This window comes from Pristiophorus japonicus, chromosome 1, assembly GCF_044704955.1.
Source record: "Pristiophorus japonicus isolate sPriJap1 chromosome 1, sPriJap1.hap1, whole genome shotgun sequence".
Taxonomy (NCBI): Eukaryota; Metazoa; Chordata; class Chondrichthyes; family Pristiophoridae; genus Pristiophorus; species Pristiophorus japonicus.
In genome coordinates, this window is record NC_091977.1 from 538309734 (window position 1) to 538327961 (window position 18228).

Below are 18228 nucleotides of genomic sequence, written 5' to 3' on the forward strand. Positions count from 1 at the left end.
TTCACACAAGCAGATGTCCTACTCTTGTTTACCCATGTTCCCATATCCTTGGCCTTCGTCCGATCCAATCTTAAATGTTGTTTGCCCTCTCAACCGTTAAACCTGTCCACATTTTCACAGCTCGGAGTTTCTTTCCTGCCCTCTGTTCTAAGTCCCTTACGTTGCGTCTTCTCTCCGTTCTTCTCTCTCTCTCTCTCTCTCTCTCTCTCTCTCTCTCTCTCTCTCTCTCTCCTCCCCTCCACAATCGACTGCAAACAGACTGCCTTTACAATCGTAGAATCAGGGAAATTTACAGCACAGGAGGCGGACATCCGGCCCACCTTGTTTGTGCCAGCCGAAAAAGAGCTATCCAGCCCAATCCCACTTTCCAGCTCTGTCTGTGGCCTTGCAGGTTACGCCGATTCAAGTGCATTCACTCCCTCCACCATCGGTGCACCGTGGCTGAAGTGTGTACCATCTAGACGACACACTACAGCAACTCGCCAAGGCCACTTCGGCAGCACCTCCCAAACCAGTGACCTCTACCACCTAGAAGGACAAGGGCAGCAGGCGCATGGGAACACCACCACCTCCACGTTCCCCTCCCAGTCACACACCATCCTGACTTGGAAATATATCGGTTGTTCCTTCATCGGCGCTGGGTCACAATCCTGGAACTCCCTCCCTAACAGCACTGTGGGAACACCTTCACCACACGGACTGCAGCGGTTCAAGGCGGCGGCTCACCACCACCTTCTCAAGGGGCAATTAGGGATGGGCAATAAATGCCGGCCTTGCCAGCGACGCCCACATCCCAGGAATGAATATAAAACAAAAATTCAAGCATTTTTTAAATGCAATGAGGGCTTCTGCCTCTACCACCTTTTCAGGCAGCGCGTTCCAGACCACCTCCCTTTGGGTGAAAAAAGTTCTCAACGCCCCTCTAATCCTTCTACCAATTACTTTAAATCTGTGCCCCCTGGTTATTGATCTCTCTGCTGAGCGAAACAGGTCATTCCTATCCCCTCTACCTAGGCCCCTCAATTTTGCACCTCGATTAAGTCTCCCCTCAACCTCCTCTGTTCCAAAGAGATTGTCTATCCTATCCATCTTTTTATCATTTTAAAGATGGGTAGAAAAATACCCCATTCAGCCACAGGACCTTCACAATTCATTTTAATTTCCCTCTTGCTGGGCAAACAACAGGAATAAATTCACATCATTTAGGCTTCCCACCAAGGTCGGGCTCCCAGAGTTTCCCAGCAATTAAAACCCAACAATGGCATTTCCAAATAGGATGGAGAGGTGTAGTGATATCGGCACCATAACTGATCTGCCACCAAATTCATGGTCTACAGGGCTGTAGTAATACCCACCCTCCTGTATGGCTCAGAGACGTGAACCATATACAGCAGACACCTCAAGTCGCTGGAGAAATACTACCAACGATATCTCCGCAAGATCCTACAAATCCCTGGGAGGACAGGCGCACCAACGTTAGCGTCCTTGACCAGGTCAACATCCCCAGCATTGAAGCACTGACACCACACTTGATCAGCTCCGCTGGGCGGGCCACATTGTCCACATGTCAGACACTAGACTCCCAACGCAAGCGCTCTACTCGGAACTCCTACACGGTAAACGACCCAAAGGTGGGCAGAGGAAACGTTACAAGGATACCCTCAAAGCCTCCCTGATAAAGTGCAACATCCCCATCAACACCTGGGAGTCCCTGGCCAAAGACCGCCCTAAATGGAGGAAGAGCATCCGGGAGGGCGCTGAGCATCTCGAGTCTCGTCGCCGAGAGCATGCAGAAATCAAGCGCAGGCAGCGGAAAGAGCGTGCGGCAAACCAATCTCCCCCATACACCCTTTCCCTTAACGGCTATCTGTCCCACCTGTGACAGGCACTGTGGTTCTCGTATTGGACCGTTCAGTCAGCTAACGACTCATTTTAAGAGTGGAAGCAAGCCTTCCTCGATCCCGAGGGACTGCCGATGATGATGATAACTAATCAATCGCGCACCACACAACCATACGCTTGATTTAATTTTACAGCACAGAAACAGGCCATCTGGCCCAACCAATCTTGCTTATTCTCCACTCATTTACTTACTCTCACCCTATTGACAGATCCCTCAATTCCATTCTCCCTCGTGTACTGATCTAGCGTCCCCTTAAAGCATCTCAGCAACTCGCCTCAACCACACCCCGGGGTAGCGAGTTCCATCTTCGCACCACTCCCTTGGCAAAGAGGTTTCTCCAGAGTTCCAGATTGGATTTTTGAGTGACCAACATTCCCTTTAAGTGGGCAGCGCTCAAGCTCTGGCGCAGCCGGTCTGCCGGCTTGGAAACTGAAAAAAAAACCCCGTGCACAAGCAGAACTTTGAATTGGCTGCACAGCCCGTTAAAGGAGGTCAAGTAGCATAAAAGAAAATTACAGGAGAAATTGTTAGTGACTATTTTTTATATTCATGGCCTCGAGTCTCCACCTCCGTAACATTGCCCGTCTCCCCTGCCTCAGTGCATCTGCTGCTGAAACTCACATCCAGGCCTTTGATACCGCGAGACTTGACTCCTGGCCGGCCTCCCACATTCTACGTAAACTTGAAGTCATCCAAAATTCGGCAACCGCATTCCGATCACGCATCACCCTTGTGCTCGCCGACAGACATTGGCTCCCAGTTAAGCAACGTCTTGATTTCAAAATTCTCACCCGTGTCTACAAATCCCTCCATGGCCTCACCCCTCCCTATCTCCTTCAGCCTCACAACTCCCAGAGATGTCTGCGCTCCTCAAATTCTGCCCTCTTGAACATCCCTGATTATAACTGCTCAAGCATTGGCGGCCGTGCCTTCAGCAGCCTGGGCCCTAATGCTCTGGAACTCCCTCCCTAAACCTCTCCGCCTCTCGACCTCCCTTTCCTCCTTCAAGATGCTCCTTAAAACCTCCCTCTTTGACCTGCCCTAATATCTCCTTATGTGGCTCGGTGTCAAATTTATTTGTTTTGTCTCACAACACGCCTTGGGATGTTTTACTATGTTAAAGGCGCGATATAAATACATGTTGTTGTTGTAGTTTTGGACTACCAAGTGGAACATCTTTGGTTACAACACAGGAGGCCATTGGGCCTGTCGATCTTCTCTACACCTACTCTTCTGGCAGATTAGGAAAAGGGGAGGTGCAACGAGACCTGGGTGTCATGGTACATCAGTCATTGAAGGTTGGCATGCAGGTACAGCAGGCGGTGAAGGCGGCAAATGGCATGCTGGCCTTCATAGCGAGGTGATTTGAGTACAGGAGCAGTTGTAGAGGGCCTTGGTGAGACCACACCTTGAATATTGTGTGCAGTTTTGGTCTCCTAATCTGAGGAAGGACATTCTTGCTATTAAGGGAGTGCAGCGAAGGTTCACCAGACTGATTCCCGGGATGGCAGGACTGACATATGAGGAAAAACTGGATCGACTAGGCTTATACTCACTGGAATTTAGAAGAATGAGAGGGGATCTCATAGAAACTTATAAAATTCTGACGGGACTGGACAGGTTAGTTGCAGGAAGAATGTTCCCGGTGTTGGGAAAGTCCAGAACCAGGGGTCACAGTCTAAAGATAAGGGTTAAGCCATTTAGGTCCGAGATGAGGAGAAACTTTTTCACCCAGAGAGTTGTGAACCTGTGGAATTCTCTGCAACAGAAAGTTTTTGAGTCCAGTTCGTTGGATATATTCAAAAGGGAGTTAGATGTGGCTCTTGCGGCTAAAGGGATCATGGGGTAGAGAGAGAAGACAGGGGTAGGGTACTGAGGTTACATCATATTGAATGGCGGTGCAGGCTCGAAGGGCCAAACAGCCTGCTCCTGCACCCATTTTCTATGTTTACCCTATCAAACCCCTTCATAATTCCGACGACAAATTAGCTCAGCTGCTGTGTTGTAACGAGAGCTCAGATTTATTAATTTTTTTCCTGCCAAGTTCAGCTTGCACAGGGGCACAATGAATGCACATTATTGAGCCCTGCTCACACGTGTGGCAGAATTCACGAGCCCCTCCAAGGCAATTCACATAATATACTCCCTTTGGAAATTACTTAAATTTTGCTAATCTTTTCCTCTATAAATTATTGCAGCAGGATGTCGGCTCTCAAACACGCAATTGCCTGTTTGGTTTTGCAGTTAGACATCTAAACTTGAAAGCAAATTACTCTGGCTATGGGAATTGTGGTCTGTGGTTGAAGCTGATATGCAGCATGTGTTGCTGACTGAAAATTAATTAAAAAAAACTTGAATGGAGCTTGAAAGTCATGTATAAAAAGGATGGGCTTTAAAAAGATAGGGGCGAATTTTTAAGATCTCTGGTATTCAGTCATCATCATAGGCGGTCCCTCGGAATCGGGGAAGACTTGCTTCCACTCTTAAAACATAGAAACATGGAAAATAGGTACAGGACTAGGCCATTCGGCCCTTCGAGCCTGCACCACCATTCAAATATGATCATGGCTGACGATGCAACTTCAGTATCCCATTCCTGCTTTCTCTCCATACCCTTTGATCCCTTTAGCCGCAAGGACCACATCTAACTCCCTTTTGAATAGATCTAATGAACTGGCCTCAACAACTTTCTGTGGTAGAGAATTCCACAGGTTCACAATTCTCTGGGTGAAGAAGTTTCTCCTCATCTCGGTCCTAAATGGCTTACCCCTTATCCCTAGACTGTGACCCCTGGTTCTGGACTTTCCCAACATCGGGAACATTCTTCCTGCATCTAACCTGTCCAATCCCGTCAGAATTTTATACGTTTCTCTGAAATCCCCTCTTATTCTTCTAAATTCCAGTGAATATAAGCCTAGTCGATGCAGTCTTTCTTCATGTCAGTCCTGCCATCCCAGGAATCAGTCCGGTGAACCTTCGCTGCACTCCCTCAATAGCAAGAATATCCTTCCTCAGATTAGGAGACCAAAACTGTACACAATATTCAAGGTGTGGCCTCACCAAGGCTCTGTACAACTGCAGTAAGACCACCCTGCTCCTATACCCAAATCCTCTCGCTATGAAGGCCAAAATGAGTCCTTAGGTGGCTGAATAGTCCAGTACAAGAGCTACAGGTGGGACAGATAGTCGTTGAGGGAAAGAAAGCGTGGGTGGGACAGGTTTGCCGCACGCTCTTTCCACTGCCTGCGCTTGATTTCTCCAAGCTCTCGTCAATTAGACTCTAGGTGCTCAGCGCCCTCCCGGATGCACTTCCTCCACTTCAGGCAGTCTTTAAGCCAGGGACTCCCAGGTGTTGGTGGGGATGTTGCACTTTTTCAGGGAGGCTTTGAGGGTAGCCCTATAACGTTTACTTTGCCCACCTTTGGCTCGTTTGCCGTGAAGGAGTTCCGAATAGAACACTTGCTTTGAAAGTCTCGTGTCTGGCATGCGGACAATGTGGCCCGCCCAGCGGAGCTGATCAAGTGTGGTCAGTACTTCGATGTTGGGGATGTTGGCCTGGTCGAGGACGTTCATGTTGGTGCGTCTGTCCTCCCAGGGGATTTGTAGGATCTTGCAGAGAGGCATCATTGGTGGTGTTTTTCGAGCGACTTGGTGTCTACTGTACATGGTCCGTGTCTCTGAGCAATACAGTATTAAAGCCCTGACCAGTGTTCCCTCTAATTTAATTTTCCGTGCGCGGTCCCTTCGATTGGGTGCCCGGCCCATTCTAAATTTCGCGCACGGACGGAGTTTCGCATTTGAAAAGCCGGTCTCTGGCTGCACGGGACCATCAGACAGCAGCATGATTGGTTCCTAACCAGAGAAATTTCAGCCATTCAACTTGTGACCATACAGCAACACAGCAGATTCCCATCAGCTGAACTGTGTCACCTGCTGTTTGAAATTTAGCCAAACGTGTCATTGGGAAAATGCTGGAGTCCATCATTAAGGAAATAGTAGCAGGATATTTACATAGAAACATAGAAAATAGGAGCAGGAGGCCATTCGGCCCTTTGAGCCTGCACCACCATTCAATATGATGGCTGATCCTCTATCTCAACACCATATTCCCACTTTTCCCCCCATACCCCTTGATGCCTTTTTTATCTAGAAATCGATCTATCTCCCTGTTAAATATATTCAGTGATTTGGCCTCCACAGCCTTCTGTGGTAGAGAATTCCACAGGTTCACCACCCTCCGAGTGAAAACATTTCTCCTCATCTCGGTCCTAAATTTCCTACCCCGTATCCTGAGACTGTGACCCCTTGTTCTAGACTTCCCAACCAGGGGAAACATCCTCCCCACATCCAGTCTGTCCAACCCAGTCAGAATTTTATACGTTTCAATGAGATCCCCTCTCATTCTTCTAATAGAAGAATCATAATGCAGTCAAGCAGAGTCAGCATGGATTTATGAAAGGGAAATCATGTTTGACAAATTTGCTGGAGTACTTTGAGGATCGAACGAGCAGGGTGGATCAAGGGGAACCAGCAGACGTCGTGTATTTCAATTTCCGGAAGGCATTAGATAAGGTGCCACATAAAAGATTATGGAACAAGACAAGAGCTCACGTGGTTGGGGATAATATATTAGCATGGCTAGAGGTTTGGCGAACAGAAAACAGAGTTGGGGATAAATGGGTCATTTTCAGGTCGGCAAACAGTAACTAGTGGGGTGCCATAGGGATTGGTGCTGGGGCCTCAACTATTTACAATCTGTATGAATGACTTGGATGAACGTAGCCAAGTTTGCTGATGATACAAATATGGATGAGAAAGCAAATTGTGAGGAGGACACAAAAAATATGCAAAGGGATATAGACAGGCTAAGTGAGTGGGCAAAAATTTGGCAGATGGAGTGTAATGTGGGAAAATGTGGGGTTATCCAATTTGGGAGGAAAAATAAAAGCAAATTATTTAAATGGGGAGAGGTTACAAAATGCTGCGGTACAGAGGGATCTGGGAGTCCTTGTACATGAACACAAAAAGTTAGTATGCAGCTACAGCAAGTAATTAGGAAGGCAAATGGAATGTTGGTCTTTATTGCAATAGAGTATAAAAGCAGGGAAGTCCTGCTACAACTGTATAGGGTATTGGTGAGGCCACACCTGGAGTGCTGCATACAGTTTTGGTCTCCTTATTTAAGGAAGGATACACTGAATAATTGAGGGGGGGGGGGGGGGTGGGGGAAGGGGAAGAAGGGTTCAGGTGATCAGAAAATTTTTTTAAAGTCAAAGAACAAGGAGCAGGCTAGAACCGGGGAAATGAAATCCAGAGCGTGACAGGAAGGGGCACAATGTAAAAACATAAAAGTTGGGACAAAGCAGCAAAAAATGGTAAAAGCACAAATTTAAAAGCTCTTTATCTCACTGCACGCAGCATTCATAACAAAATAGATACAAATGGGTATGATCTGACAGCCATTACAGGGACGTGGCTGCAAGGCGACCAAAACTGGGAACTAAATATTCAGGGGTATGTGACAGTTCGGAAGGACAGACAGAAAGGAATAGGAGGTGGATAGCTCTGTTAATAAAGGATGAGATCAGTGCGTTAGTGAGAAACGATATTGGCTCAAAAGAGCAAGATGTTGAATCAGTTTGGGTGGAGATAAAGAATAATAAGGGGAAAAAGTCGCTGGTGGGCGAAGTCTATATGCCCCCTAACAGTAGCTACACTGTTGGACGGAGTAGAAATCAAGAAATAATGGAGGCTTGTAAAAAAGAAACGGCAATAATCATGGGCGATTTTAATATTCATATTGATTGGACAAATCAAATTGGCCAGGGTAGCCTTGAGGAAGAGTTCATGGTGTGTATCCGGGATGGTTTCCTTGAAAAGTATGTTGCAGAACCAACCAGGGAACAGGCTATCTTAGATCTGGTACTGTGTAATGATACAGGATTAATAAATTATCTCCTTGTAAAGGATCCTCGAGGAATGAGTGACCATAACATGGTTAAATTTCAAATTCAGTTGGAGGGTGAGAAAGTTGGATCTCAAACCAGTGTCCTAAGCTTAAATAAAGGAGACTACAAAGATATGAAGGCACAGTTGGTTAAAACGGAATGGGAAAATAGATTAAAGCGTGGGATGGTTGATGAGCAGTGGCAGACATTTAAGGAGATATTTCATAACTCGCAACAAAAATATATCCCAATGAGAAGGAAAGACTAAGAGAACTATCCGTGGCTAACGAAGGAAATAAGGGATGGTATCAAATTGAAAACAACGACATACAATGTGGCCAAGACTAGTGGGAGGCCAGAGGATTGAGAAATGTTTAAAAGCCAACAAAGAATGACTAAAAAAATAATAAGGGAAGATGGATTATGAAAGTAAACTTGCATAAAATATAAAAACAGATAGTAAGAGTTTCTACAGGTATATAAAAAGGAAAAGAGTGGCTAAAGTAAATGTAGATCACTTAAAGGATGAGACGGGGCAATTAATAATGGAGAAAAGGGAAATGGCAGAGACTTGGAACAAATATTGTGTGTCACGGTCTTCATGGTAGAAGACACTAAAAACATCCCAATAGTGGATAATCAAGGGGCTATAGGGAGGGAGGAACTTAAAACAATCACCATCACTAATGAAGTAGTACTCGGTAAAATAATGGGACTAAAGGTGAACCAGTCCCCTGGACCTGATGGCTTATATCCTCGGGTCTTAAAAGAAATGGCTGCAGAGATAGTGGATGCATTGGTTGCAATCTACCAAAATTCCCTGGATTCTGGAACGGTCCTAGCGGATTGGAAAACCGCAAATGTAACACCCCTATTTAAAAAAGGAGGCAGAGAGAAAGCAGGAAATTACAGACCAGTTAGTCTAACATCTGAAGCTAGGAAAATGCTGGAGTCCATTACTAAGGAAGCAGTAGCAGGACATTTGGAAAAGCATGATTCAATCAAGCAGAGTCAGCATGGTTTTATGAAAGGGAAATCATGTTTGAGAAATTTGCTGGAGTTCTTTGAAGATGTAACGAGCAGGGTGGATCAAGGGGAACCAGTGGATGTCATGCATTTGGGTTTCCAGAAGGCATTCGAAAAGGTGCCACATAAAAGGTTACTGCACAAGATAAAAGTTCACGAGGTTGGGGGTAATGGGCCCAAGTTTGCCCCTCGAGGTGCACCAACTTTGTAGTACAGAAACGGCGCTGATTTCTTGCCTTCGTATTCTCCCCGTTGGTTCCAGGCCTGTGGCGCAGTGCATCGGAACGCATGGTGGGCGGAGCTACAGCCCTGCACCGGAAAGAGTGGCGGCAGCTGCGCACGTGCACAGTGGAGTCTGCGCGCGTGCGCAGTAGCTCCTGACCCTCCCAGCGCGTCCTGGATCCGGGCGACCCTATCCCTGGCCGATCAAAGAGACGACGCGATGTTCGTCATCCCTATCCCGGGTCGAGTGGCCTGCAGCACAGGCCGGCCGATACCTTCCTGCGCTGAGGGCTACAAGAGACAGGTTGGTGGCAGGGGGAGTTTTGATTGGGAGGGTGGAGAAAAGAATCTTCGAAGATTTTCCAGTACTTTATATTTTTACTAAAGATAGCTAGATATTACTCAGTTTAATACACCAGTCTCGCTGCTTGGGATTTAAAAAAAAATAGCATTCCTATCATAACAGTCATTTGGAGGCGACCGACACGGATCTCTTAACTCACCGCAGGGTTTTTCAGAGCTTTCAAAAGTGGTCACTTACTCTGGCCTAACTTAGTTTGGAGTAAGTTTTAGCTGGCTAAACTTGCTTAAATGGCCAAAACAGGCCTAAGTGGCTGGTAACGCCCCCTTTTGAAAAAAAAAACAGAACTAAAAACAAAACCTAACAAACTCACTTACACTGGAGCAACTTAAATGGGGAGAATTGCGATTTTTAAGTTACTCCAAAAAAATCTAGTTGTTCCAAAAAAAAAACAGAGCAACTCCTGGGGAAATTTGGGCCCAATATATTAGCACGGATAGAGGATTGGCTAACTAACAGAAAACAGAGAGTTGGGATAAATGGGTCATTTGCCGGTTGGCAAACAGTAACTAGTGGGGTGCCGCAGGAATCGGTGCTGGGTCCTCAACTATTTACAATCTATATTAATGATTTGGCTGAAGGGAATGAGTGTAATGTAGCCAAGTTTGCTGATGATACAAAGATGGGTGGGAAACCAAATTGTGAGGAGGACACAAAAAATCTGCAAATGGGATATAGAAAGGCTAAGTGAGTGGGCAAAAATTTGGCAGATGGAGTATAATGTGGGAAAATGTGAGGTTATCCACTTTGCCAGAAAGAATAGAAAAGCAAATTATTATTTTTTTTTTTAAAAAGCGGAGAAAATTTGTAAAGTGCTGCAGTACAGAGGGACCTGGGGGTCCTTGTGCATGAAACGCAAAAAGTTCGTATGCAGGTACAGCAAGTAATCAGGAAGGCAAATGGAATGTTGGCCTTTATTGCAAGGGGGATAGAGTATAAAAGCAGAGAAGTCCTGCTACAACTGTACAGGGTATTGGTGAAGCCACACCTGGAGTACTGCGTACAGTTTTGGTCTCTGTATTTAAGGAAGGATATACTTGCATTGGAAGCTGTTCAGAGAAGGTTCACTCGGTTGATTCCGGAGATGAGGTGATTGACTTATGAAGATAGGTTGAGCCTATACTCATTGGATTGGATGAGAATGAGAGGTGATCTCATCGAAACATAAGATAATGAGGGGGCTCAACAAGGTGTATGGAGAGAGGATGTTTCCACTCGTTGGGTAAACTAGAACTCGGGGGAATCATCTCAGAATAAGGGGCCGCCCATTTAAAACTGAGTTGGGGAGAAATTTCTTTTGAGGGTTGTATATCTGTGGAATTTTCGGCCCCAGAGAGCTGTGGAGGCTGGGACATTGATTACAGTAAGACAGAGGTAGACAGATTTTATAATTAAAAGGGAGTCAAGGGTTATGTGGAGCGGGCAGGGAAGTGGAGTTGAGGCCATGATCTTATTGAGTGGCGGAGCAGGCTCGAGGGGCTAAATGGCCTACTCCTGCTTCTTATGTTATGATGTCAACTTAAGACACCCCCATCAGACAAGAGTCACAGTTTAGCACCTTAAATCAGCACCTCTGGCATCTTGAGCATCCCCGATATTAATCTCCCCCACCTTTGACAGCCGTGTCTTCAGCTGTCTGGGCCGTAAGCTCTGGAATCCCTTCCCTGAGCCTCTTAGCCGTTCTCTCTCTCTTTCCCCCGCCAAGATGCTCCTTAAACCCAACCTCTGACCAATCTTTTGGTCACCTGCCCCAATATCTCGTGTGGCGTTTTACTCTGTTAAAGGGGCTGTATAAATGCAAGCGGCCATCAAGGAAATAATCGAGAAAGATCAAGAGCAATCGTGGTGATTTTTTGGCTCAGTAACAAAACGTAATCCCCTTAATTCACACCCAGAAAACATGCCGAAGGGATAGAAAGTCACCAGGGGCAATGTGAACTTCGCAGAAAGAAAAAATAATAATTTGCCACTCGGATAAGCCGCTATTGGAGCCGGGCAGGAAGTCCAGAGGCATCTTCACTGACTGAGAGGTAGTTTGTCAATTTATAAGAACATAAGAAATAGGAACAGGAGTAGGCCATATGGCCCCTCGAGCCTGCTCCGCCACTCAATAAGATCATGGCCTCAACTCCACTTCCCTGCCCGCTCCCCATAAGCCTTTATCGCTCAAGAAACTGTCTATTTCTGTCTTAAATTTATTCAATGTCCCAGCTTCCACAGCTCTCTGAGGCAGCAAATTCCACAGATTTACAACCCTCAGAGAAGAAATACCTCCTCATCTCTGTTTTAAATGGGCGGCCCCTTATTCTAAGATTATACCTCTTAGTTCTAGTCTCCCCCATCAGTGTAAACATCCTCTCTGCATCCACCTTGTCAAGCCCCCTCATAATCTTATACGTTTCGATTAGATCACCTCTCATTCTTCTGAATGCCAATGAGTAGAGGCCCAACCGACTCAACCTTTCCTCATAAGTCAGCCCCCTCATCTCCAGAATCAACCGAGTGAACCTTCTCTGAACTGACTCCACAGCAAGTATATCCTTTCGTAAATATGGAAACCAAAACTGCACGCAGTATTCCAGGTGTGGCCTTACCCATACCTTATATAACTGTAGCAAGACTTCCCTGCTTTTATACTCCATTCCCTTTGCAGTCCTACAATCCTGCGCACGTCCAATTCTGGCTTCTTGTGCATCCCCAACGCCCCACCATTGGTGGCCGTGCCTTCAGCTGCCTGGGCGAGAAGCTCTGGAACTCCCTCCCTAAACCTCTCCGCCTCCCTCTCCTCCTTAAAACCTACCTCACCTGTCTCGATAGCTTATGCGGCTCTCTCAAATTTTGTTTGATAATCGCTCCTGCCTACCCAGGGGCAAAGAAATTCCATTTTGCAAACAGCATTTAGGACTCTATTTCCCACTGCTCCCACCAAATGATGACTTGCGATGATGAGCAGCTCGCAAAGGGAGCAAGGAGAGATTATAAAACAAAATGAACTACAGGGAATCAAATCATAGAATGATGCAGCACAGGATATTAAATAGGGAGCAGGAAGAGAATGCTTGTTGTCTTGTACAGGATTACATGGGATATACGGCACAGAAACAGGCCATTTGGCCCAAACAGTCCATGCCGGCGTTTATGCTCCACTCGAGCCTCCTCCCGTCTTTCCTCATCGAAATCTATCAGCATAACCCTATATTCCCTTCTCCCTCATATGCTTGTCTAGCCTCCCCTTAAATGCATCGATACTATTCACTTCAATCACTCCCTGTGGCAGCGAGTTCCACATTCTCACCACCCTTTGGGTAAAGAAGTTCCTCCTGAATTCCCTATTGGATTTCTGGGTGACTATCTTATATTGACGGCCTCTAGTTACGCTAGTGGAAAAACTCTCTCTGTATCCACTATCAAAACCTTTCATAATTTTACTCCTTTCAGTCACTCCTCAGCCTTCTTTTTACAAGGCAAAAGAGGCCCATCCTTTCCTGATATGTATACCCTCACATTTCTGGTATCATCCTAGTAAATCTCCTCTGCACTCTCTCCACTGCCTCTATATCCTTTTTATAACATGTCTGCTCTTCGCCCCACGTTCCTTCTTAAAGCATAGAATCATAGAGCACAGACCATTCAACCCATCGTGCCTGTGCCGGCTCTTTGAAATATATACAATTAGTCCCACTCCCCTCTGCTCTTACCCAATAGTCCTACAAATTTCCCCCATTCAAGTATTTATCCATTTTCCTTTTGAATATTATTAAATCTGCTTCCACCGCCCTTTCAGGCGTGCATTCCAGATCACCACAACTCGCTGCGTAAAATCTTTTTCCTCGTGTCGCCTCTGGCTCTTTTGCCAATCACCTTAAATCTGTCTCCGCTGGTTACCGACCCTTCTGTCACTGGAAACAGTTTCTCCTTATTTACTCCATCAAAACCCTTCATGATTTAGGAGGCGATGTTGAATCTCCGCCTTAATTTCTGCTTTTGTTGATAAGAGGCTCCCGAGAAATGGGAAACGCACCACACCGTGAATCTTGATGACTGGGGGGCAGTGCTGTGCGGCGAGGCCCGGGCGGTGGAGAACCTTTGTCTTACGGATGTTAAGCGGAAGGCCCATGCTTTCATATGCCTCAGTGAATACATTGACTATATCCTGGAATTGAGCCTCAGTATGTGCGTTGAACCGGTCGAAGGGACTCCGGGACCAGCGTTGAACCGGCCGAAGGGACTCCGGGGCCAATTGTCCGAAGGGACCAAGCTGCCATAATTTCTTCGAGGGGCCGGAATTCCTACTACTGACTTGCATCTTAAACTTTTAATCGACTTTTAAACTTTTAAACAATTTGGGAAAACTTTTATCACCTACCACGGACTTACATTTCAGACTTTTTATAGAAACTTTTAAATAACTTTGGAAAACTTGGAAGAAACTTTTTAAAACATCCCTCGGAACTCCAGCGGACAGCTGACCTTCCTAATGCCTGCCCCCCAACCTAGCCTCGGGCCACCAACCATCAATGGCGCTACTCGGTACCGAGCTTGCGGCCAACACTTCGCCGTAGGCAATTAGGCTCATACAGCAGTGCCTGGTCTCCAGGCGTCTTGGACCCCCTTGCCACTGGACCAAGACCGTGCTCAGCTAAGCCCGTGTGGTTCCTGGTGTGCAGCGGCCACCCCACGTTAAAAGAACTCACGCACAGGCATCTTCCACTTCGTCAGTATGAAGTTCAGAACCTGGAACGTCAGGACCCTCATGGACCAATCCAACAGCAACAGGCCGGAACGCCGCACCGCCATAGATGCCCGGGAACTTAGACGATTTGACATCGACATCGCGGCCCTAAGCGAGACCCAGCGAGCAAGGGAAGGCCAGCTCAAGGAACAAGGTGGAGGTTACACCTTTTTCTGGAAAGGAAAACCAGAGGAACAATGCCGCCTTCATGGAGTCGGCTTTGCCGTCAAAAAAGAGCTGGTCAACCGTCTCAAAGTCTCCCCGTGGGACTAACGAACACCTTGTGACTCTTCGCCTCACCCTATCCCGGAACCAGTGTGCCACAATCATCAGTGCGTACGCCCCAACACTCGATGCAACGGATGAGGCTAAAGAGGGTTTTTATTCCAACCTCGAGACATCCTTGTCCCGCGTTCCCACGGGCGACAAATTGACCGTCCTGAGTGACTTTAATGCCAGGGTCAGCAAAGACACAGCCCTCAGGGGAGGCGTGATTGACAGAGAGGGGGTAGGGAAAGCCAACTCCAGCGGTACCCTACTCCTGACACAATGTCTAGAACATGAACTATCATCACCAACACTCTGTTCGACCAGAGGGACAAATACAAGGCATCATGGCAACACCCTCGCTCTAAACACTGGCACCTGCTCAACTATGTCATCGTCCGAGCCAGGGATCGCAAGAATGTGCGCATCACCCGCGCCATGACAGGAGCCGACGACTGCTGGACGGACCACCGCCCAACCCGATCCATCATGGACATTAACATAGCCGCAAAGCAGAGGGGACAGCAGAAGCAGTACGCAAAAAAGTTAACGCCGGGGCACTTAAAGACCCAGCTAAGAGAGCCCTATACAGCCAGCGCATCACAGCTAATCTGGCGTGCCCCGAAGGGACTCAGGGGCCGGCGTTCAACCGGCCGAATACCTTTACTGGCCTTGAAATTGCAGCCTCTCTGGGTGCGTACGCGCCCCAAGAGGCCGCTCAAGTTCTGGGTTTCAGCCCGCGAAGCGCATGCGACTGAACCCGGCACTTGCGATCTGTCAAATCGCACGCATCCCCGGGAGAAGGGACTCCGCAAGTGGAGATTTGAGCTTTTTGCCCAACGAATGTCCTTCAAACTCAAACGCCTGGTAAAAGCAAGCGTATGGCCTGCTTTTACCAGTGTAGGAGTTTTGATAGAAAAAAAATAATGTTATGACTTATTTTTAATATTAAAAATCCTGTCCATGAAGGCAAGTTTATTTTTAGCATTATCAAAAACACAAAATAAATACGCACACGCTCCTGGGATGCGTGGGCTGCATATCTAGGCCTCGGTGCACAAGTGTTCGATCCTGCAGGACCACCAGGTACTTCTGTTAAAAAATTTTGGTCGGAGGCATCTGTCAGACGGTAATTTTTGGGCCAATAAATCTCTTCTCAACCTTCGCTGTTCGAAGGAGATCAACCCCAGCTTCTCCTGCCTTTCCGCATTACTGAAGTCCCTCATCCCTGGCACCACTCTACTCAATCTCCTCTGGACCCTCTGCCAGAGATCCTTCCCAAAGAGTGGTGCACGGAATTGGCCACAATACTCTAGCTGGGGGCCGAACCTGTGATCTGTAAAAGGTTAGCAGAACTAACTGCCTCTGTGCCCGTATTTACAACGCCAAGGATCCAGTATACAAAGTTCCCACAAATGATTACCATCGACACATAATTTGCAAAAAACAGAGGACTAACCTTATACACCATCATCCGATGCTGTGCGATTACAGTGAGTTTTTCCACCAGTTCCCGTAAGTGCTCTTGCGTTGCGTGAGATATGGTGTTCAACACGTCAGAATTCACCTCCGTCACACCGTGTCTCTTCCCTGAAAAGGAGGAGCAATGCATCATTTATTACTCGTCCTGCGCGACTCAAGACAAAACGGCCACATTACTTGCTATTGAGCCCAAAATGCAGCGCCCGATTCTTTAAGTTGCAAGTTCAATGTCGATTGCCCCCATTCATTAAACAACAACAGCCTGTATTTATATAGTGCCTTTTAATGTAGCAACATAGAAACGTAGAAAATAGGTGCAGGAGTAGGCCATCCGGCCCTGCGAGCCTGCACCACCATTCAATAAGATCATGGCTGATCATTCCTTCAGGACCCCGTTCCTGCTTTCTCTCCATACCTCTTGGTCCCTTTAGCCGCAAGGGCCATATCTAACTCCATCTTGAAAAATCCAATGAACCAGCATCAACAACTTTCTGCGGCAGGGAATTCCACAGGTCAACAACTCTGAGTGAAGAAGTTCCTCCTCATCTCAGTCCTAAATGGCTTACCCCTTATCCTCAGACTATATCCCCTGGTTTTGGAATTCCCCAACATCGAGAACATTCTTCCCGAATCTAACCTGTCCGGTCCAGTCAGAATTTTATATGTTTCTATGAGATCCCCTCTCATCCTTCTAAACTCCGGTGAATACAGGTCCAGTCGATCCAGTCTCTCCTCATATGTCAGTCCTGCCATCCCAGGAATCAGTCTGGTGAACCTCCGCTGCACTCGATAAGGTGCCACACAAAAGGTTACTGCAGAAGATAAAGGTTCGCGGAGTCAGAGTAAATGTATTAGCATGGATAGAGAATTGGCTGGCTAACAGAAAGCAGAAGGTCGGGATAAATGGGTCCTTTTCAGGTTGGAAATCGGTGGTTAGTGGTGTGCCACAGGGATCGGTGCTGGGACCACAACTGTTTACAATATACATAGATGACCTGGAAGAGGGGACAGAGTGTAGTGTAACAAAATTTGCAATGACACAAAGATTAGTGGGAAAGCGGGTTGTGTAGAGGACACAGAGAGGCTGCAAAGAGATTTAGATAGGTTAAGCGAATGGGCTAAGGTTTGGCAGATGGAATACAATGTTGGAAAATGTGAGGTCATCCACCTTGGGAAAAAACACAACAAAAGGGAATATTATTTGAATAGGGAGAAATTACAACATGCTGCGGTGCAGAGGGACCTGGGGGTCCTTGTGCATGAATCCCAAAAAGTTAGTTTGCAGGTGCAGCAGGTAATCAGGAAGGCGAATGGAATGTTGGCCTTCATTGCGAGAGGGATGGAGTACAAAAGCAGGGAGGTCCTGCTGCAACTGTACAGGGTATTGGTGAGGCCGCACCTGGAGTACTGCGTGCAGTTTTGGTCACCTTACTTAAGGAAGGATATACTAGCTTTGGAGGGGGTACAGAGACGATTCACTAGGCTGATTCCGGAGATGAGGGGGTTACCTTATGATGATAGATTGAGTAGACTGGGTCTTTACTCGTTGGAGTTCAGAAGGATGAGGGGTGATCTTATAGAAACATTTAAAGTAATGAAAGGGATAGACAAGATAGAAGCAGAGAGGTTGTTTCCACTGGTCGGGGAGACTAGAACTAGGGGGCACAACCTCAAAATACGGGGGAGCCAATTTAAAACCGAGTTGAGAAGGAATTTCTTCTCCCAGAGGGTTGTGAATCTGTGGAATTCTCTGCCCAAGGAAGCAGTTGAGGCTAGCTCATTGAATGTATTCAAGTCACAGATAGATAGATTTTTAACCAATAAGGGAATTAAGGGTTATGGGGAGAGGGCGGGTAAGTGGAGCTGAGTCCACGGCCAGATCAGCCATGATCTTGTTGAATGGCGGAGCAGGCTCGAGGGGCTAGATGGCCTACTCCTGTTCCTAATTCTTATGTTATGTTCTCCCTCAATAGCAAGAATGTCCTTCCCCAGATTAGGAGACCAAAACTGAACACAATATTCCAGGTGGGACCTCACCAAGGCCCTGCACAACTGCAGTAAGACTTCCCTGCTCCTATACTCAAATCCCCTTGGTATGAAGACCAACATACCAACTTCACCGCCTGCTGTACCTGCAAGCCAACCTTCAATGACTGATGAATCATGACACCCAGGTCTCGCTGCCCCCTTTTCCTAATCTGCCGCCATTCAGATAATATTCTGCCTTCGTGTTTTTGCCTCCAAAGTGGATAATCTCACATTTATCCACATTATACTGCATCTGCCA

General features: G+C 46.9%; 1 protein-coding gene across 1 annotated transcript in view; it reads right to left on the minus strand.

The window, feature by feature from the left end:
* Window positions 1-18228, minus strand: part of LOC139272802 (transcription initiation factor TFIID subunit 4-like) — a 190479-nt gene that overhangs the window by 92762 nt on the left and 79489 nt on the right. The window contains exon 11 of the mRNA XM_070888948.1: window positions 15919-16049. Within this exon, the coding sequence (XP_070745049.1) occupies window positions 15919-16049 (131 nt within the window). The remainder of the gene's footprint in view (window positions 1-15918; window positions 16050-18228) is intronic.